The 22979-nt window shown below is 42.3% G+C and overlaps 1 protein-coding gene across 1 annotated transcript in view; it reads left to right on the top strand.

Moving 5' to 3' along the window:
* Positions 1-20337: 20337 nt before the first annotated feature.
* The window catches only part of TMCC3 (transmembrane and coiled-coil domain family 3), a 265093-nt gene continuing 262451 nt past the window's right edge, over positions 20338-22979 (top strand). Inside the window, exon 1 of the mRNA XM_047740928.1 lies at positions 20338-20439. Within this exon, the coding sequence (XP_047596884.1) occupies positions 20431-20439 (9 nt within the window). The 5' untranslated portion in view covers positions 20338-20430. The remainder of the gene's footprint in view (positions 20440-22979) is intronic.

Raw genomic sequence — 22979 nt, 5'->3', positions numbered from 1 at the left:
GGGGATAAAGGAAGTCAGGGAGGCAGAGCAGACGAAATACCGGAGGCCCACGAACAGGCCCTGGAACAGACGGGGCGAATTGGAGGGATGCCATCTTTACATGGATCCTTTGGTGCCCCCATTACTCCAAGCATGACAAAGGACCACATTTACTCATCCGCTAGGGCTGCCGTAACTAAATACTACAAACTAGGGAGCTCAGAAACAACTGAAGTTTCTCTCTCACAGTCCGGAGGCTGGGGGTCTGAGCTCAGGGTGCAGTATGGTTGAGTTCCCTCGAGAGCCCTCTTCCTGGCTTGCACACGGCTGGCTGCTTCTTGCTGGCTGCCCCCCCCCCCCCCCCCCCCGGCCTTTCCTCAGGGCACACCCAGAGCTCCGGTGTCTCTGCTTCTTGTAGAGATAAGTTCTGTGGGGTCAGGACTCCGCCCTTTGTCCCTCATTCAGTCTCCCTTAAAGGCCTCCTACAGTCCCGTGGGAGGTTTGGACTGCAGCATATGCATTTTGAGAGGACACATGTCAGTCCACAGCGTCCTGGGATCTAGATACTTCTAGAAGATACAGCTTACTTCTGTTCTACACAAATCCCAGTGTTCTGAAAAGCATTTCTGGCTTGGAAATGATAGAAATATTTGAAATTCTAGGTAAGTGGGATTCAAAAGGAGAGAAGTTACATCGCCTCTAGTGCTTCAGTATTTCCCTGTGGTGCTGGGAAACACTCTACCTGTCTATCTGTTCGATGGAGCCTGACATGGGGCTCGATCCCAGGATGCTGGGATCATGACCTGAGGGGAAGGCAGACACTTAACTGAGTGAGCCACCCAGGGACCAGGGACAAGTACCCTTCATAAAGATGTAAAAAGACCAGCGGTTTGAAGGGCCATCATGCTCTGAGCTTTTTTGGTCCCTTTTGGGAGGGTAGCATAGTCCCTGTTGCTACGGAGGGTTAATGAGCCCAAATTCTCAAGGGGCGGTCGGTTTTGTGCTGCTCTTCCCCGCCTGGTCCCGGTTCTGAAGAGGCTGCTGCTGATCACCAGCTCCGCTCTTCCCTCTGCACTGCGCTCTGAGAAAGTTTGGCACTTAGGATATGGTGTAACAAAAGCATTTTTCTCTCAAAACAAAATATAGCTTGTATACACATGCACGCAGGATCAGTTATTTTAAAAATAGCCTTAGAAACACTCTCATTTTCATATGTTTTAGGGTTTTCTTCCTGAAATCTAGGGCAGCTTTTACAGTTCTGTTCAGGGGCTCATCCGTTTATCCTTTTTTTTCTAAGTTTTGGATTTCAGATGCAGGCACAGTTTTGTAGGTGCAGAAATTTTTTCCTTCTCCTCTTCTAGGTTCTTTGGCCTGGCCAAATAATTAAGTTGACATAAGATAGGTTAACAGGAGAAAAATTTAATTTTATACATTAAAGGGCCCCCATAAAATTAGGAGACCCAAAAAAGTGACCCAAGCAGGCTGTGTTTATACCTTTTAGGCAGAGCAACCTTACACTTGTAAAGAATTAGCAAGACAAAGGGGTTTGGAGTAGTAAATTGGTGAGGAAAGAACACATTTTTGTTTCTATAGCCTTCTCAGCCCTAGATTCCCTGTTGGTGATCAGGATGCCTTCTACCCCCTGATAGTCCTTTCACAGGGGAGGTTTCTCTCCTGCTTCCAAGGGAACTAAAGAGGATCAGAATGTTCTTCCTGCACTATCACTTGGACACCAATTCCAGACCCCCACGGGAAGTATTGCCCATACAGAGCCCAACAGGAGACAACTCACCTTGCCAGCTGATAGATACTGCTCTCCTCCTCTAGGCAAGAAGTTCCTCGCCCAACAACTCAGTCAGTGAGAAGCCATCTCTACCCTGAGCCCTTGCCTCCTTCCAGTGGACTTCCGCTCAAAATGCCCCTCCCCCACCTTCTTCCTTTTTCTCCATAAACTGATGTTTCTCTCCCTTTCTTGGTGTGTTTGCCTATGGCTTTTGCCTTAACTTCCCTCTCCTGAATTGCAATTCCTCGGCTATCCCTCAATAAACCCATCCTGTGGGTAAAATAAATTGCCGCTTTACTTTTAAGGTCTACACAGCAACATGTCAAAGTGGGACTTCCATTTGCTGCTGGGTTAAAGCCTCTGTAAGAATTTCCTGAAAATTTTAAGAATGAACAGGACCGGCTGTGACTGCTGGTCAGATATAGCATCCATCCTCATGGAGTGCCGTGCTGGCTTGCTCTGGAGAGGGCTGCCTGGGGACTGTGTTATTTATTAGCCCTGTGGCTCTGGGCTGGTTAATCTTTCTTAGCCTCATAAAGTGGTAGGATATATGGAAAGTGCATAATGCATAGTGCCTGTCCAGAGTAAATGCTCTAAAGTAATAGCTCTTATAATTATCCCTCCCTTTTGTAAATTGCTCAGTGTCCCAAATGCAGGGGTCTAATCCTCAGATGTTTGCAGGAACTAGGAAGGTAATTTAGACGTATAAAGCTAACCAGTGTGGGGCAATGGGAATGGAGGAAACCAGGATGAACTGGAGGGAATGCATGATCTGCTAAAAGAAAGTCAAATTTTATAACAAAAAAAGGAAAGGAAAGGGAGGGAGGGAGGGAGGAAAGAAGACAATAGTGTACATGTCTGCCAGCTGGATTTGGCCCTGGAACCACCAGTTTGTAACCCTTGCTCTGATTGAAAGGAGCCCCATGAACTACGTTAGGGAAACAAAGCCCAGGTTTTAGGATTTTTCTTGGGATTTTCTCAGTTTTCAACTGTTAGCGACAGAAGAAGCTCCCTATCAAATTTCCAACCAAAGAGAAATTAGGTCACACTGAGTATTTCAGGGTAAAGGATTGCTTTACCCTATAACCAGTGTGAATGAGATAGTCAATAATTTTCAATAATTTATTTTCAATGACAACATCATAGCAGCTCTATTTTTATTGTTTATTTTCAGGATGAGACTAGATTTCGAGACAGGCATTTTTCTGGTCATTGAACAGAATGATAATGGTTTCAAAGGTGGTGTGAGTTGCTTTGTCAGAGATCCTCAGGAGACAAGCCTGAAAGAACTCTGTGGGTCACAGCTGCTACTTATTAATATTATTTGTAATCTATAAATATTAATGTGTATTCTTCAAAGAACCTGTGTTCAGGCTTTTCGTATACAAAGGCATCATAAGGTATGATTTGGGGAGAATGACAGATACTCACATTCTTCTTCCAAAATCTCTTTTACTTTATGCCTGAAATTGCCATATTACTTAGACCTTTGCAATAAGGACAAAGACCCCTTTCTTAAAATACCACCTCCTAGGAAGTCCTGGAAGAAATGGTACATTGAGCTATATTTCTCACTTACACCTTGTATCTCCATTTATTTTTCAAATTCTAATTACCTAGCTGGTTTTCAAAAGGAGACAATAAGAGGGAAGTGACTTTTGATGAAAGGAAGAAACTAAGGAGGACACATTCCCAAAGCCACACACTCATAGACTAATCCATCCATCCATTCATCTACCCTGCTAACATTCACTGAGTACTGACTCTGTGCCATGCCCTGGGACAGAACATGGAATCTAGTTGGGGAAACACAATTACAGAGCAGTGAGTGTGCTGTGGTAGAGGTATGTGTATGTAGGGTGTTCACAGGCCAAATTCAAAGGGCACCATGACGGTTACTTGTATGTGTCAATCTGACTGGGGCACAGGGTGCCAGATGTTTGCCTGTGAGGGTCTATCTGGATAAGTTTATCATGTGAATCTGTAGACTAAGTACAGCAGATGGCCCTCCCAGTATGACTGGTCCTCATCCAATCTGTTGAAGCCTGAATAGAAGAAAAGGCTGAGAAGAATTCTCTCTTTGCCTGATTGTCTTTGAGCTGGGACATCAATCTCCTCCTGCCTTTGGACTTAGACTTGGACTGGAACTTTCCTCATTGGCTGGCCTGGTTGTCAGGGCCTTTGGACTCAGACTGGAACAGCACCATTGACTTTACCACATCCCAAGCTTGTTGACCGCAGATTTGGACTTCTTAGCCTCCATAACCACGTGAGCTGATTCCTCACAGTAAATCTCCTTAGACGGATAGACAGGTAGTTATCCTATCGCTTCTGTTTCTCAGGAGAACCCAGATTTAATACAGGCATCCACCTCTGTCTGGGCAGGAAGGCTTGGGAAGAGAGGGGAGTTGTCAGGATAGCTTCCTGAACGTGGATACTGGCTGAATTCTGAAGAATACAGCAGAATGAACAAGGAGGGAGATGGCTTACTTCATGCTTCAAGGCCCTGTCCTCAGATCTTTCCAGTTCAAAACTTTAATCAATTCTTTGGATGAATATATAAAAGGCTCATTTATTATTGGCAGATGGCACAAAATTAAGAGATAGAGGAATTACTTTTGGACACTGGCAAGAATCAGTACTCAGACAGATCTTGGCAGGTAGAGGAAGAGCCAAGTCCAACAAAATAAAGCTGAACAGAGGTAAATGGAAAGTCTTCTACTTTGTTAAAAAACAAAATGAAACAACAGAAACAATCTGGGCAGGGGGTGAGAGGTGGAGAAAATTCCTAAAAATTTTTTATCCAGATACTGACATGTAACATTGTACTGATTTGGGTGTAAATTACTGTAGGCAATTGGCTCACATAATGATATAGGTATCAAAATAACCACCACAGTAAGTCTGACCACACAGTTAAAATTTTTTTCTTACGAGGAGAACTTTTAAGATCTACAATACAATTTTCAAATATATAATACAGTGTCGTTAACTATCGTCCTCAAACTCTATTACCTCCCTGGGACTTATTTACATTATAACTGGAAATTTGTACCTTTTGACTTCCTTTACCCATTTTGCCAACTCCCTTCGCCCACCTCTGGCAACCACTAGTGTGTTCTCTATACCTGTGAACTTTTGATTCCATATAAATGAGATCACATAGTATTTGTCTTTTTCTGACTTATTTTACTTACTGTAATGCTCTCGAGGTCCATCCACGTTGTCACAAACAGCAAGATGTCTTTCTTTTTTATGGCTGAAATTTTTCCATTTTATATATACAAATAAACCATATTCTTTTTATCCATCCATCAGTGGACACTTAGGTTATTTCTATATCTTGAGTATTATAAATAATGCTGTAATGAACATGAGCAAGCAGATATCTGTTCAAGATAGAGATTTTATTTTCTTTAGATAAATAATGGAATTGCTAGATCATATGGTGAAAAAGACTTATTTATATTATATGTTTTAGTTCAGAAGTTGGAAAACTATGGCTCATTAATCCAATTCAGCTAGTTGCCTGTTTCTGTAAACAAAGTTTTACGTATCATCTATAACTGCCTTCATGCCACAACAGCAGAACTGAGTAGTCACAACAGAGATTGCATAGACTACAAATCAACAATATTTGCCACCTGGCTCTCTACACAAAAGTTTGCTGACCCCTGGTCTAGTCCACTGTGAGTTCAGCATAAGTCAAGAGTGTGACGTGTGTACTAAAAATGCCAATTCTCCCTTGGGAGCTATTTGTAAAAATACAGATGCTTAAAGTCACGTGTGAATGAATCAGTGGATGAACAATCAGTCAATCAGAGGAGAGGATGGTCTCTCCTGGTTTGTGTGGACCAGAACCCACCAGAGTCCTGGACTCCATCCTGGGGATATAGTTAAAGAGGAATACAGGCTATTGGAGCTTGGGGAGAGGGCTGAGGGGTACTGGGAATTGTATCAGGAACAAACTGAGGAAATAGGAATATTTAGCCTGAAGAACAAATTCCCAAGAGGGATATCAACAGCATCGTTTCTTGATGACATTCATTGAGTCTTGTGTACTGGGCTTGTTAAATACATGATCTCATTCAATCCAACCCTATGAGACTGGTGGTATTAGCATGCCCATTTTGCAAATGAGGACTCCAGGCCATGGAAAGATTGAGTTGCCCAAGATCACACAACCAGTAAACAGGGAAGCTGAGGATCAAGCCATGCAATCTGTCTCTAGAGCCCATGAGCTTAATTGTATACCATTAGCCATCCTTCATTATTTAACAGGATATTAATAATCTTGTTATCTCTGATTCCATGAGACAGAGCAACAGACAGAGAAAACAGGGAAACGGACTCCTGTTTGAAGCAAGGAAGACCTTTCAAATGCCCAGTGATGGAACATGTTTTTCTGTAGGATGGAAACCCTGTCATTAGGGTATGTACAGGTAGGGGCCAGATGACTTGGCCAAGATTTCAGAGGGAGGATTCCAAAATGGATAAGGGCAAAGAGCTTCCAAGATTCCTTTCCCCTCATGATCCCATCATTATCTGAAGCTTAGGGCACTTCCTAAGATGGTTGACTTAGGTCAACAAGAGGCAGCAATAGAATGGGACCTGGGAGAGAGGCACTTTTCTAAGTGCTTTGTGTATGTTAACACATTTAATCTTCAAAAGAAATGAATGACAGATACAACAAATGCCATCATTTCCATTTTACAGACGCACCAAGTGAGTCATATAGTGGCTACATAATTTATGCAGAGTCCCACAACTAATAAGTATAGAGCCAGAATTTGACTTAGGCAGTCTGACTCCAAGGCCTGTGCTTTAAACGATTTCCATATAAAAATCTCTTATGAAATAGGGATGTGTAATTTGAAAAGGCTCCTTTTATTTCCCCCTGCCTCCCCACCAAGATTTTTGATGTGTCCCCTTCCCATTTTGCAAAACACTATACTACTAGAAGTTAATGGTAGCAGTGGCCAATGTAACATTCTCATTTTGTCCTGTGATAATTTATAGGGACCGATTCTTCTGCTTCAGAAACAGGCTGCGGGGTAGGGGATTCCCAAATGCACCATGAAGTCCTACAAATAATCAAGCTGCTATGACTGTGTTCATTCTCTCAGAAGTCCCATCTGAAGGTATAAACAATAATGTTCCACTCACAATATAAATTTGGTTGCTGCTTAAGTACTACGTCTGCTATGGGAACTACTGGATTTCTTTAACTTTTCTACAGAGGCAAAGCTGAGCTCTACACAAAAATTTCTGCATATTGATTTCCTTGATGGGTAAGGCAGTAGTAACAGCAGATGGGGAATAGATGGGTGGTAATAGATGGGTAATGGTAGGGACTACACTTGACACCTAACAGGTGCTGATATCTATTTGCTTAATACATGTGACCAACTGGGATGTTTTGACTTTGGAGGAATGAAGGTGTAAGGGATTTCTTTTCCTTTTCTGGTGCTTTCTGGGCTCTGACAATGAGTGCTAGTCCTATTTAATTTTTTTTTTTTCCTCCAAGAGATTTGTGCTTCCCAGTAACTGGGCAACAATTCGAGCATCTCCTCAATTGCATTGCATTCCTGAGTGTAAAAAAAAATCTTTAAGAAACACTGTTATTATTTAGACCAACACTGTTTCCAGCCAGCTTTTCTTCCAGATCTCTTTCTCTTCCATAATCAAAGAAAGTACTGCCAGTCCAATTAGGACACAGAACATGAATTGTTAAATAATTGATTCACTCTATAGATAAGGATACAGCCTTTTGGGTCTAAGGAGACTGCTTGATTCATTGTGTACAAGGACAGGGTGTTCCTTGCCTGGCTTCTTTACCACGTGTTTTAATTAGCTGCCGGGCCTTTTACGGCAGTCCCTGTTCTAAAGGTGGAGAGATTTGAGCTTAGTAAGGTGATGGCTTAAGTAAGAGCTTTGTCTTTAGGTCGGCATCTTTCTATTTCTTCTCATTTCTGCTGAGGGACTGAGCTCTCTAATCTAATATTGGCATCCTCCCAGTGGCTAAGTGGCCCCGGAGACAGAGCACTACGTTGTAAGCTCCTCAGTGGCCTAGTCTTGCTGTCCTTGGACCCCTTTCGCTTATCATAGTACCCAGTGCACAGGAAGTCCTGAAGAAACATCTGTTGAACTAATCGGCAGAGGCCCACTTGGAAGGCACACACTATTGTCGTCTTTCTCTCTCACTTGCCATGTACCATCAGCCTCCAAATCAGTAGAGTCTGGTCAGAGGCAATATTCAGTAAATGCAACCCAGCATGGGTTCGGCATGGGCACTGACGAATCAGCCTTTGGTCTAGAACAGGATCCCAAGGACCCCTCCTGTGATAGACATTAACTCTCAAGTTCTTGTATCACTCAGGGGCCAGAGAGAAGGGGCACTCAAGGGAGTGCACCGGGCATTAGAGCAATGGCTACTTAGAAGTTGAAATGGAAGTATTTAAATATTTTATCTTATTTTATTTTATTTTTATCTTAAAGTACACTCCACACCCAACATGGGGCTTTAACTCACGATCCTGAAATCAAAAGTCACATGTTCTGGGATGCCTGGTGTGGCTCAGTTGGTTAAGTGTCCAACTCTTGATTTCCGCTCAGGTCATGAGCTCAGGGTCATGACATGGAGTCCCACCTCGGGCTCCCCATTCAGCAGGGAGTTTGTTTTTCCCCCTCTCCCACTTCTGCTCCTTCCCTTGTGCACACTTTTTTTTTTTCTGTACTTTTTTATAAATTTATTTTATTTTATTTATTTTCAGCATAACAGTATTCATTGTTTTTGTACCACACCCAGTGCTCCATGCAGTCCGTGCCCTCTCTAATACCTACCACCTGGTTCCCCCAACCTCCCACCCCCCCACCTCTTCAAACCCTTCAGATTGTTTTTCAGAGTCCATAGTCTCTCATTGTTCACCTCCCCTTGTGCACACGTTCTCTTTCTCTCTAAAATAACTAAATAAATCTTGAAAAAAAAAAAAAGTCCCAGTTTCACTACATGTGAAAGTACATGTTCTATGGGCTGGGCCAGCCAGGTGCCCCCTGTATTTAATGTATTTAATATATACAATGGTATAGCTGTACTAGTGCCTACCAGCAATCACACTTGTTTAATCCTCCCACAGACATCCAATATGATGCAGCCAGACATCTTTCCCCCGCCAAATAGAAATATCATTGGTTTTTTCCCCAGATCAACAGAATATTAAATTACCAATAAATATATTTGTAAAAATATATTTATTTGTATTTGGGATCCCGTTCTTTGGGATCCTGTTCCAGCCCAAAGGCTGATTGGTCAGTGAGCTGGGAAGCTGGTAGCTGCAGCACAGTTTTTGAAGTTTCTTTGAGTGCCTAGATATATACAGAGCGACTAGATGGCTAAAATGAAATCCTCTAAACACATTTACAACAAAAGCAGGTGACTAGAGATCTCCCAAACCCTCAATTACACACCTACCTGGTATTGACATCTATACAAGAGAAAGCAGAGGGACGCAGTGGAACATCCGATGGATCTGAAATCTTCTTTCAGAAGAATCTCAAAACAGCCCTCAGTGGCATTCCCTGGAAAGCGTGGCTGGCCAGTCTGAGGACAGCAGCTGTAACTGTCCCTTTCCCCACTTGTGCTTGTGCACGCTCTCTCTCAACTAAACAAATAAAAACTTTAAAAAGAAAGAAAGAAAGAAAGAAAGAAAGGAAGGAAGGAAGAAAGAAAAGAAAGAAAGAAAGAAAGAAAGAAAGAAAGAAAGAAAGAAAGAAATTAAGAGGCGTACCTGGCTGGCTCAGCAGGTAGAGCATGTGACTCAATCTCAGAGTTGTGAGTTTGAGCCCCATGGTGGGTGTAGATATTACTTAAAAAAATAAAATCTTTAAAAAAAAGAAATTAAGAAAGAGAAAGATTTTAAGAGAAAGTGACAAATATTGAAGATAGGAAAATAAGATCCAACATACAAACAATAGGAATTCCTGAAGACAAAAACTGGAGGAAGAGAATAGAGCACCTACTAAAACTATAATTCAAGAGCTTACCCAAAGTTATAAAAAAAAAAAAAAGATTTGAAACTACATGTGAAAAGAACATATTGCACACTTGAGAATATAATAGCAAAACTATCAACACTTAAATATATTCTGGTAAAATTATTGCCCTTTGAAGAAAAAAATTCCTTGAGCATTTAGGTAAAACAGCAAGGGAAAGAAAATTATATTAGCATTAGACTTTTTGAGAGCAATGATTTACCCTAGGAGAAAACAGAATAACATATTAAACTAATTTAAGGACAGAAAATGTGAACTAAGAATTTTACATACAGTAAACTGACTTTCAAGTATTTAAGTATTTTACTTGGCAGCTGTTATTAATAGACCAACTATTCTCAACATTAAGGGAATATAATTCCTTTTCAAAGGATTCAACTTGAGAACAACTTTCAGATAAGAGAGACTGGTGAGAGTTAAAAATGTAGTTGTTTTTGATTAAGATGAAATAGGTGTTAAAAGGAAGAGAGTACAGGTGTGCCCGGCTGGCTCAGTTAGTTGAGCTATGACTCTTGATATCGGGATCGTGAGTTCGAGCCCTATGTTGGGTATAGAGCTTGCATCAAAAAAAAAGCGGGGGGGGGGGGAAGAGACTATAGTCTCTAGTTCCTATATGATCAAATAATGTAAATAAAGCACAACTATTGAACAATGAGGGGCAGAACAGAGAGAGTAAATGCAAAAATGCCCCCAAATGTTTTCAGTAATAATATTGAATAGTATTAGTACTGCTATTTTGAGATAGTTATGAAATAAAGTAAATGAACAAGGATATTATATCATCACCTGTATTCTTAAAAACCAGATTCTCATTTGGAAGAAAGAAGATATGAATATAATACAAAAAAATTTAAGTAAACACACAATTTAAACTAGAAGTATTTGTATGGTATCTATTTCTGTATTTATATCCATCTATATCGTGTAAGACACAGTCTCTCTCTACGCAGATAGTGTAGTCTATAGTATGTATATATAGTATATATAGTATATGTATGTGTATGTATACATATGCAGATATATATACACACTTATATATGCACACACGCATATATATGTATATATACACATATATACACATATGTGTATGTGTGTTTGTGTGTTTGTATAGTCTTAGCTCTATTCCCTGAAGAAGCCCAAAATTTGTGACCAAGACAGCAGCACGAAGCATCCCTAGTATCAATATTATTAACACTAAATGAAATTTAACACTAAATGAAATTAAGGCTTCTTGGAAAATGGATCATTCCCAGAGAAGTAGCTGATTCTATCTAGGAGAGAAAATATCCAAGATTAGCCTAGAACATTTTGTCATACCTGAGAGCAAGGAAACTATCGAAGACTTCTAGGGACATAGCAAAAAAAACAAAACAAAACAAAACAAAACTCTGAGAAGCCAAATTGAAGAAGCTCTCGCTGGTCAAAGATGGAAAAATTTGAGCTTTCAGAAAGAATAATAATTACCATTGATTGAAACCATCAAATATCCTTAAATCCTTAAATTCATACAAATACTTTAAAAAATAACAGAGTACCTTCAGAGGAATCAATGGGGTTCCAATTCATTGGAATAAGGATAGAGAACCAATTTATTATCTTGGAAACTGGCAAAGAAAGAAATATAATCAAGCATAGAATCTTGCCTTTTCTATATAAACTGTAACCAACGAGGGGAAATTGATCTCTTTGTAAAAGCCTTTCAAGTAATGAACGAAAAAGAAACATAAAATTAGAAATCTTTATTTTGCAATCCTTAAAATGGACCAAGGCATTCATCAACAGTGGCTATCATCACCAAAAGAGAAATAACCAGACATGATATGGCTCTTGATAAAGAAGCTACACCACCTGTGGTCTTGCCAAGGAGAATCTGGATCCTGCTGCCATTTTGTAGGAAATACAAAGGACCAGGAAACAAATTGAAATGCACCATAACTACGCAAGCAGCAAAATCCAGATTCTGGGAAACTGGACAAACACCCTGGGTTTCTTCAACAGATACAGGAAAAGAAAGGAATGGAGGCGGAACGTATAGATTAAAAGAGACTTAAACGGGGACACCTGGCTAGCTTAGTTGGTGGAGTGTGCGGGTTGTGAGTTTGAGTCCCACATTGGGTACAGAGATTACTTTAAAAAGTTAAAAAATCTTTTTTTTTTTTAAATAGACTTAAACAACATATCAAAATGTAAAAAATGGATACGATATCCAGAAATGCACATGTACTTGAGTGATAAAACTGTAAAGAAATATGAAGAAATTAGTACTTAAAAAGTCAGGATACTGTTTACTTTTGTGAGAAGGGATGCAGATAGGGAACAAGAAGAGTTTTTGTGTTACTTGACAGGCTTGTATTTATGAACTTGGTATGAATGCAAGCATGTTCACCTTAGAACTTAGTAAATCACATATTTGTTTTTTGTTTGTGTTTTTATTTTGTTTTATTTGTGTGTTTTATCTTCAAATAAAAAGCTTTAAAAGAGGATATCAAGAAATGATGAACCACCCCATTAACTCTATACCCCAACTTCAGGGATAAATACTGTTAACGTTTTTGGTATTTGAGTTTTTTTTTTTTTTTAAGATTTTTATTTATTTATTTGATAGAGATCACAAGTAGGCAGAGAGGCAGGCAGACAGAGAGAGGAGGAAACAGGCTCCCTGCTGAGCAGAGAGCCCGATGCGGGGCTCGATCCCAGGACCCTGAGATCATGACCTGAGCCGAAGGCAGCGGCTCAACCCACTGAGCCACCCAGGCGCCCGGTATTTGAGTTTTTAATGCAAGCAGAAGCATGTATGATATTGTAGGTTTTACCTAAATGAGATTATACCCCAGATGCAATTTTGAAACCAGCCTTTTGACTCAGCCATATAGCATGGAATCTTTCCATGTCAAATCATATAGAGCAGCATATTCATTTATATAAAAAAGTAATTATTTTTATTTTTTTTAAGATTTTTATTCATTTATTTGTCAGAAAGAGAGAGAGAGAAAGCACACATGCAGGCAGAGAGGCAGGCAGAGGCGGAGAGAGAGGCAGGCTCCCTGCTGAGCACGGAGCCCGATGCGGGACTTGATCCCAGGACCCTGGGATCATGACCTGAGCCGAAGGCGGCGGCTTAACACACTGAGCCACCCAGGCGTCCCAAAAGTAATTATTTTTAAATAAGAATATCTGTTCTTTGACAAAAATTGTAGCAATATAGGAAATATAGAGAAAAACAGCACATTCCTCAAAATCTCACCACCCCAAAAGAAGGAAATCCTGCCATTGTAATCATGAGAGGTGATGGACATTAACTAATTGTGATAATCATTTGGTATATATTACGTATATCAAATCAGTATGTTGTCCACCTTAAACCAATATATGTTATGTCATATTTCAGTAAAACTGGAAGACTCTCACCACCCACACATCATGAATGTTAACATAATTCAAGAAATTTTCTGGGACATCTGGATGGCTTGGTCAGCAGAGCACATGACTCTTGATCTCAGGGTCCTGAGTGTCTTCTTATATGTAAAAGTAAAATTAGAGAGAGAGAGAAAGAATTTTATGATTATATATGTGGTTCAGTTTCAGGTAATATTTTTCCCCTCATGAGACAAGTGTTTCACAAGACATTCATGAGGCTAAGGGAAAAAAAAAGGGGGGGAGTCATTAAGATGTTGAAGTTGTATTTTCCTTGATTTATGTTTCAATTTCAATTAAAAAGTTTTTATTTATTATTTTTTGTCCATAGTTGACTATGTTTCAGTTTTAGATGATTGCAACTGGTTCCTTGCAGGTAAAAGACGAGGTCATTAATATCTTCCTTCTTCCCTTTCTCTTTCTCCCACCTCCCAAAATCTATTATTTTTACTTTGTCAGGATTCATAACATTTATATTTTGTTCCACAGCTAGAATTCCACCAGTTGTTGGATCTTCGCTCTCTATTTAAATAGCTTACCTGCCTATCTACAGCGGTTTTACCTCTTATTTTGGTTTCTTTTGTTCCTTAAAAAAAAAATTTTTTTTTTAATCTGTCTCCTGGTCCTGACTGGTTAGGTTTTTTTTTCAAGAAGGACTCGTGGATGTTTTACTCTCTTGAGTTCTTTCATGCTTAAAACATCTACCTTTGACCAGGCATCATATTCCTAGGTCATACTTCTTTTCTCTCCAAACTCTGTAGGCATTGCTTCCTTGTCTTCTGGCATTGAGGTTATTTGGAAATTTTATATGTGTCTTCATAGATGATTTGCTTTTTCTGCTCTGACGTTTAAATAATTATTTTTCTTTGAAAATTAGGAACTTAACTAGGGTATGTCTTTTTGTTTGTTCAAAGTTGTTTTTTTCCTGGCTTACAGTAGAAATTTTCCTCTGCAGATTTAGTTCGTCCTTCATTTTAGAAAAACATTCCTGTATTGTGTTTCTGAATACATATTTTGTTGCATTTATTGGATTCTCTACACCAACTAGGGACACCAATTATCTTTATGTTTGATTATCTCTTGGTTCTCTTATTATCTTCCCTCTAATTGCTTTATTCCCTCTGTGTTTTGCCTTTGCATTTGCCATAATTATCTCAAGCCATTAATTCAATTTTCAATCATATCTTTCCTGCTATTTGGCATATTTAATTTATGTATTAGATATATAATGGTTTTGTTTCAGTACTTGATTCATTTCCTTAGTTCTGAAATCTCCTTTTTACTCTCCTGCCGTCATTTTATCAGCTCAATTTTGAGGACTTATTTTCTCAGGTTCATATTCTTATTAAGGTCTTGAAAGTGCAAGACACTCCCTGGAGATCTCCTGTATCTTGAGGTTATGGTTTCTTTTGGAATGGTTTCTTCATAGTTCACTCATTATCTTCCTTCCTGCCCATCCCTCCCTTTTTTGACTGAACCACATTTACATGATCACAGTGTAATTTCTTTCCTCTCACTTTTGTTTAAGAGGGGTAGCTCCATTGTTCTATAGTGTGGATGCAGTCTCTTTGGTCCCCTTTCCACCTTACCTAGGGCAAGTTTGTTGCCCTCTCTCCAGGCTCATCTTTGGTCATTACATTAGGGGTTAGGAAAAGGGGAGTCTGTGATCATGCTTTACTCTGCGATCTTTACTCTCAAATCTTCAGGTGATTTTTCTAAAATGCAGATTTTTTCCCTATCACATCTTGCTTAAATCAGTGGCTTTTCATAGCTTTGAGGGGAAATGTCTAAACTTCTTAATTTGCATACAAGATCCTTCCTTGTTTGGCCCATCAACCTTTCTAGTCTTGGGTCTCCCATCAGCCTCTACCCCATTTGCTAATTGAACACACAGGAGGCTTTTTGCTGAGCCAGCATCTGGCCTCAGAACCCTTCTCAACACAGGATTCCAGGTGGCCTATTGGTTCTCTGTTCTAGCCAAATCCCATTCACCCTTCAAAACTTAGTTCTAGTGTTCTCTTTTCTGAGAAACTTTCCCAAAATACTCTTCCTTTCCTTGTCCTCCAACTGCTTCAGATATCATTTTGTGTGTGTGCTTTTCTCTCATAATGTTTATCACACTTGATTGTAATTGCCTTTTACAGTATAGTGTATTGGGTTCTGAAGCCCAGCTATCTGGGTTCAGAAATTACCTCTGCCAATTGCTATCTGTATGACTTTGGGGGGCATTGTATAATCTTTCCGTGCCTGTTTCTTTATGAGAATTAAATAAGTTAATGCATGTGAAGTTTTCATTGAGCACATGCTCAGTAAGTTTCTTTAAAATTATTTATATTTATTTATTTTATTACTGTTGCTCGACTGTAGTAAATGTCCCATACCACCCCTGCCCTGACTATCCAGGACCTGTCCATGGTGCTAAAATAATGCTCTTCTTCACAGGACGATCTCCACCATCTGTCATACATTTATCCCCATTGGGGGTAAATCCGTGGTTACATCTTTCCAGCTTTAGCTGTGGATGTAGAAACTGTTTCACCTTTCTCATTTCCACAACCACCACCCTAGTCCTGACTCTCATCACATCATCTTCATTTTGTGTGACTGAAGTCATCCTCCTAACTGGTCTCCTTAACTCTGGACTTTTGATCCACCATGTCCACATTATCCTCTTCCAAATCTTTCTTTCCATCAAGTCATGCCCTACCAACTAACTCGCAAGGAATTTTGAAAAAGCAGAAACAATTCAAATGGTAACATGGTTAAATGACAATATATCAGTGTTGTGTGTATTAAGCAGCCAATTAGGCAATCATTAAGGTCATGTAAACATAAGGTAATTATTAAAGTATAATATAGAAAACTACTTGTAAAAATATAGAAAATATAAAAACTATTTGTTAAGGGGAAATAGACTACAATGTGATTTTAACATAATTTATCAAACATGTATTGAGCACCTATTTTGGGATGGCCCCAGATATATAAGAATTATTAAGACAGTTCCTTCTTTAAAGGAACTCAGAGTCTAGCAGGAGAGATAGCCATGTGAACAGACATGGGTTTGGACACAGAGCAGAAAAGAATATGGAAATATGGAAATAGTATCGGAAGTGGGAGTATGGGTGAATTTTGTCTTTCTGATAGGGAGTGAACCCTGTTGCAAAACCTCAGAGGGAAGAGCAGAATCAAATTTCTCTGAAAAAGATGACACACAGCTCCAGGTAAGCTCTTCCCACTCCACTCCTGCATCTTCAGGCCACACATGGATCAGTGGAGTGCTTGGGGAGGTCCAATAGACCTTGACGAGGGCAAGAGGAGAAGAACACAACCACACAGAGAGAAGAAGCAACCACGCAGATTTTCTACAGTAAAATAAATATTTTGAGTGACTGTAAAAATGTGATAAAGAATTGGAAGGGGGGTGCCTGGGTGCCACAGTCGAGTGAGTGTCCAGCTCTTGGTTTTGGCTCAGGTTGTGGTCTCAGGGTCATGAGATCGAGCCCAACATTGGGCTCCACGCCCAGCAGGGATTCTGCTTGAGAATCTCTCTTCCTTTTTCTTTGCCCCTCCGGCTCCTGTTCTCTTTGTAAAATAAATACATAAATCTTTAAGAAAAATTTGGAAGGGAATGTGTATACTGACACCCTGTTGAGTATCCCCAGCCCCTCATTAAACAGCCACCAGTCTTGCCTCCCTAGTCATGTGCCCCAGGATTCCCTAGGAGAGCTGGTCTTTTTACTGTCACAACCTCTTTGTTGTTGGTCATGCTGTTGTCCCCTATCAAGAATATTCTTCACTCATCTAATTCAAATCTTGTACATTTTTTAAACTTAAGGACTCATTTTCTTTAAGAATCCTTTCTCACCCAATTCCATTCTATTCTAATATAAATACTTGAAAGTTGGTTTTACTGAATATAAAATTCCTGGCTCACTGCTTTGAAGACGTTCCAGAGAGAGAAGAGTTGGAGATCCATTAGCATGCACCTGTCACTGGTTAATTTCACAGGCTCTGGAGTCCGATGGATTTGGGTTAGAGCTGTAGCACTTATTAACCATGTAACCTTTGAGAAGTATTTAATCTCAATATATCTTGGTTTCCTTATCTATCCTATGGAGATAATAACTATCTGGTAGGGTTCTGTGAACATGAAACAGACTGATGGATACATATGCAATGGCTTGTCAGAGTGCTTGGGACATAGAATGTGCTCAATACATATAGCTATGATTGCTACATTCCCCTGAAATCACCCGCAATTTGTGTCAGGGAAATAGGAATTGATTCAACCATTAATTATGTCCCCTGCAGTAAGAATTTAATAGAGGACTTCTGAAGGGTTCTAATTTAAGAACATGGCAAAGAAAAACAGTATTGCATTACTAATGCATTTCCAAATAGAGGATGACAGACTGGTAAGTTATGGTCATCGGTAACATTTCTAATCTACAAAAAGTTGACCAAATTTTTCATTGCTTTTTCACTTTTTATGTGAAAATGTAAACTGGTTCATGTTTGCTCAACTGTTATATCCAATACCCATTTATGTTACTAGCTAATGAAATAAGTTGGGTTGACCTAGTGCACTTTCTGCTGCATTTAGGACAGAGACTTATGAATTCAGCCCAGAGATTAAAAGGGCCAAGTATCACTGTGACTGTTAGAGATGTTACACAATTGAGAAAAAAAAGAGAAAAAGGGAAAAAATGTACTATCTTCTAAAATAATAGGTGGTTTTCAAGGAAACAATAATGTCAGAGTTTAGAAGGCTAATCATGCCGTGACAATAACTAGAGACAGAACTCTGATCATTAAAAACACTTCGAATAGTCTTTAAACATATGAAAAAAAGAAAGACCCTCCTTCCCACCCTTGCAAAAGAAAAATCTGACTCAGTCTAGTTTCGATTTGAAATTGATTCTCAAGTTAGTTAATGATAGCATTGGAAACGCTGGGATTTCAGTAGCATCTGATGTGTTATTTATTTTGCACAGTTGAGTGATTGTCTTGGTTTCTGAAGGCAGTTTAAAAATTATTCAGGCTAACTAATGCTTAAGATCGCCCTAACAATTCCTTAACAGACACTGTCTCCCTCACACCACGGGTCTTAGTCAAGTTAAATAAGAAATTAACATTAATTGGATTAGTGCATTCACAGAGGGAAGAACATTAATTAGAAGGAGGTAGAGGAAGTGTTGCAGAAAGCAGCATAATCAGTGTAAGACAAGGGGCTGTGGTGAGATATTATACAAACTGATAGAGTGACTAACATTGTACCTGCAGGTTAGGATTTCAAATCCACAATACCAAGAACAAAATATTCACCTGGTAATACTCTAAAACTAGAGCTTTACTTCTGGATAGGTCCTTCTATCTATTTAATCTAAGTTCTCATTCTACAGATGAGAAAGCTAAGGCCCAGAGATAGGAAATGACTGATTTATTCAGAATTCATGTGTTTAACATCTTCAACTGCTATACCTTTTCTATGAGGCAGGATGAAGTGGGTGGATCTGAGTTCAAATCCTAGCTGTGCCATTAACAAGCTGTGTGACCTTTGGCAAATTACCTATCCTCTCTGAGCCTTAGTACCTCTGAAAAACCACACCATTGTAGCAATTACTTCACAGGGTTGTGTAGACTGAAAGTGATACCATAGGTAAAGCCTATGGTGCATAAGTAAGTATAGTTACTAAAATTGTTATTTCCCCAAAAGCAAAACATCAAAGGCCAATCTGAAGAGAGTTATATCAAGAGAAGAAAAAACCCACTGTATGCAGATCATAAGCGAAAGTAAAAAGGGGTTAGTCGGCTTCATTGATTTCCTTCCTTAATTTTTCCCCCTAATACATCAGCTACCCTTCCTCTTATCTGTGCTAGTAGGCACCAAAGAGAAATCCAGAGATGTGTTTATTCATTAGATCATAAAGGTACTTAGTCTAACATTTGGTCCCTATAGCACTGCTGACACTCTAGCAAGGTTAGGAAATTATAACCATATTCCTTTGACAGCGCTCATAAGTGGTGATCTGCCACAGTAATCGGCAGCCAAGCAAAGTAAGAGCCGAAACATTCGTCGTGTTTACCCAGCACAAGCCTCTGCATTCCCACTGCTTTGAAAACGCAGGCATCCTTGTATGCTGTTCAAAGGATCCTTTGGTAAACAAGGGATTTTTTCCCTCCACATTGAAATTCACATTGCCTTGAGTTTTGTGCTATTTGATTTACTTTGTTCAGCAGAAGCCAAATCAGGAAAAGTCCAGGTTTCTTCCCTGAAGACTCTCACATTATTCCTTCCTACTCTTGTTCTTGAGGATTTGGATCCTGCATTCCTCTGGCTCGGGAGTGTGCTGTGTTTTCATGATTAGGAGGACTATAACCCGCCTCCCTCATCTTTTTCACAGAGGCATTAGCAATTGGGGACGGGATTTCCCTATTGTTTGGAGAAGCTGGGGTCAGGGTGGGGAGGCCATTTGTGAAGGGGAGGTTTTGTATGCAGAGCTTTGCCAGGAAGACCTGTGGGTTCTGCAGCAATGGGGATGTTGACCCCTTCCCCTGCTGAGCTCCTCTATCTGGATAAACCTATTCCAACTCTGTTCCATGAAGACGTCTCCCCCCAACCCCCCACCGGGTTGATCTGCTGTGTCCCATCCTTAACCCTCACCGCATCCCTTCTCCAAAAACGTTTATAAACCCTCAGGACTTCCAAGAGACAATCATAGACTCTAAAGAGCAGGATGCGACACTAGCGGGCTTTCCTTCCATCCAACTGGGGGAAGAGGTGTACTTTTAATTAAGACGGTGAGAACTCTCACCTCAGTCTGCCAATCCCCTCTGCCTCCTGGAACTTGGTTCCCCGCAGGGTCGGCAGCAACGTTCCACTGCAACCTAGTCGGGCGGGAACTCCGGGAGGAGAGGAGCGAAGCGGCGGGGGAGGGGGGAAAAACGCGACGCGGGAAGAGGAGCCTGCGGGCTGGGAGGACCCGGAGCCCAGCACGCGGGGGCGGGCCCGGAGACCCCGCGGCCGGCGCGCCCCCGCCCCGCCCCCGCGGAGGCCGTCGCCGGCTCGCCGACCGCGGCGCACGCGTGTGCGGGAGGGGGCAGCGCGGCGCTCCCCCGCCGCCTGTGCGCCGCCGCCGGCCGTGTCCGACTGGCGCCCGAGCCCGCACCGCCGACCCCGACCGGCCCGTCCCGGCACCATGCGGAGGGTGAGTGCGCGTCGCCCGGAGGCGCGAGGGGGCGCGAGGGGGCAGGCGGCCGGTGTTCCGGCGGCCGTGAGAGCTCGTCTCTCCCAGCCGGCTCCGGACCGTGGGCGGCAGTAGGGAGCCTGGCCCGCGGAGCCGGCGGGAAGGGCTGAGGGCGGGGGGCGAGGCGTGGCCTCGCGGGGACGCCACGACTGGGCGGGTTGGGGGGCGCCCCTCGGACGACTGTGGGGGTGGGGCCAGGGGAGCCGTGTGGCTGCTCGTAGCCTGGGGGGCGCCCGCCCGGCCCGGAGCTGCCCACGGTGGCGCGGACACGTCGGGGCTCTTTGCCCGCGCCTGCGCCTCCCCGGGGCAGGCTATTCTCACGGGCACCCCGCCTCCGGCTTTGAGGGGAGCCCCCTTCCCGGCGTCCCCGCCGCCCGCTTCTAGTCTGGCCGCTGCGTTGTGCTGCTCAGCGCCGCGCTCCCTCGCCTCGTAAACTTTGCTACCGGCCGTCGGTGGGCTCCCCAGGCGCACCACCCGGGGAGGGTGGGCGTGTGTGTGTGATTCGGGGAGGTGGGCCTCACCCCTCGTCTCCGCGGTTTCGGAAGGCTCGAGGGAGCGTGGTCTCCTCAGCGAAAGCCGCCTCGGCGCTGCCCGCCCCGGCGCGAACCCGTGGGGTCCGGAGGCGGACTCCAGGCACGTGCGCCTGGGCGTCCCTGGGCGGCAGCTGCCCCCGGAATTGCAGGGGTGAGGGGCCCCTGCGCTCGTGGCTCTTAGCTGAAACCACCAACCCCCCCCCCCCCCGCCGCCCCAGTACCGGCTGAAAGTCAGGGTTTATTCCCCTGTCAAGGAACAGCTTGGGGGGTTGGTACTGCTTGCCAGGGAGAGCACGCACGCAGGCCCCGTGCAGCTTGATGTCACCTGTCTAGAGGAGCGAATTTATGCGAAAGTGCTGGTGATTTCTAAATTACCAGCCCCAGTATGCCTTTTGGATTTTAATCTGGGGAATGGGAAACGCTTTTATCAGATGCGGGATCTCCGCACTTACAGGGTGGGTCGGAGAGAAGTAGAGGAAACTTAAGTTTCCTCTAAATAGGTACCCTTGATAATTTCCCAGACCTCCGAAGGCCAAGCCTAATGACAACTTGGGCGCCAAGGAAAGGATGTTGGATGTTTTCTGAAGAGGCAGAGCTGAGAAGAAATAGGAAAAACAGTTAAGACTTTCTTGCCAGAGCTTGAGAGTTTCTTTGGGTTGGAGTTAGGGGTTGCCTTGTATGAAGGCATGTGTGTGCCTATTTGCTCACTGGAGTGAGCGGCTTTTTCAAAGATATCTTCTCTCAGCTGCTAGGTTGCTTTAAAGGGAGCTCTGACCTGTCGTTTTGCCCGTGGTTCCAGAATTAAGTCTTCTGTGTATGTTGATGGACGGGGGCAGATAGTGGTATTTGGAGAGCATGTAGAGCACATATGAGTTGGCCCCCGCTGCTTCTGGAAAGTCTGTTAGTGAACTGACATGGAAATTTACCTGGTTTACATTTTGGAGTCAGTCCAAACCTGCTCAGGTCTTTCAGGAGAAGAGGATTCCAGCCAGGCTAGCCAGCTAGTTTAGCATTCCTGGCATTGATGGAGCAGCAGAAATGGGAACAGGTGGGGTTACTTTTTTGAACTCCAAATTCAGGGGTCAGGAACATTCTTGTACCTTAGTGTCACTGAGTTCATTTAAGGAAAGCAGCTGGGATGGGATCTGTAGGCCTAAGCAAGGTATTTTAGAGGGAGAAGCACAATTCCGTAATGGAGGGCGTTGACCAGAGTATTTTAAAATGTGATGTTTTGGGGTGCCTGGGTGACTCACTGGGTTAAGCATCTGTCTTTGGTTCAGGTCATGATCGCAGGGTCCTGGAATTGAGTCCCTGTTGGGCTCCCTGCTCAACAGCCAGTCCGCTTTTCCCTCTCCTTCCCTTCCCCGACCTCTGTTTACACACACACACACACACACACACACACTCTCTCTCTCTCTCTCTCTCATAAATAAATAATAATTTAAAAAATCTGATATGTGTCCTCATTTTAGGATGAAAGAGGTGGATGGTTGCTAGAAATACAGATTCCTGACCTGCACTTCAGACATTTTAAATCAGAGTCACTGGAGCTGGAGCTTGCAGTTTGCATTTTTTTTTTTTAAAGATTTTATTTATTTATTTGACAGAGATCACAAGTAGGCAGAGAGGCTGGCAGAGAGAGAGGAAGGGAAGCAGGCACCCTGTTGAGCAGAGAGCCGGATGTGGGGCTTGATCCCAGGATCCTGGGATCATGACCTGAGCCAAAGGCAGTGGCTTTAACCCACTGAGCCACCCAGGCGCCCCTGCAGTTTGCATTTTAAGCCCCTCTGCCACCACCGTAAGGCAAATGTATTAAGCACCTACTGTGTATAGGCACCATTCCAAGTTAAGAGTGCAGTGGGGAGGTGATGGCCAAAGAGCCTTGTACTCCTGGAGGCTACATTATCCTTGAGAAAAATGACAATAAAAAAGTAAACAAATACACAGTTAATTTTAGATCGTGATAAG

Source organism: Lutra lutra, chromosome 8, assembly GCF_902655055.1.
Source record: "Lutra lutra chromosome 8, mLutLut1.2, whole genome shotgun sequence".
NCBI classification, from domain to species: Eukaryota; Metazoa; Chordata; class Mammalia; order Carnivora; family Mustelidae; genus Lutra; species Lutra lutra.
The sequence above is the reverse complement of the archived record's forward strand: the minus strand, read 5'-3'. Positions and strand labels throughout refer to the sequence as shown.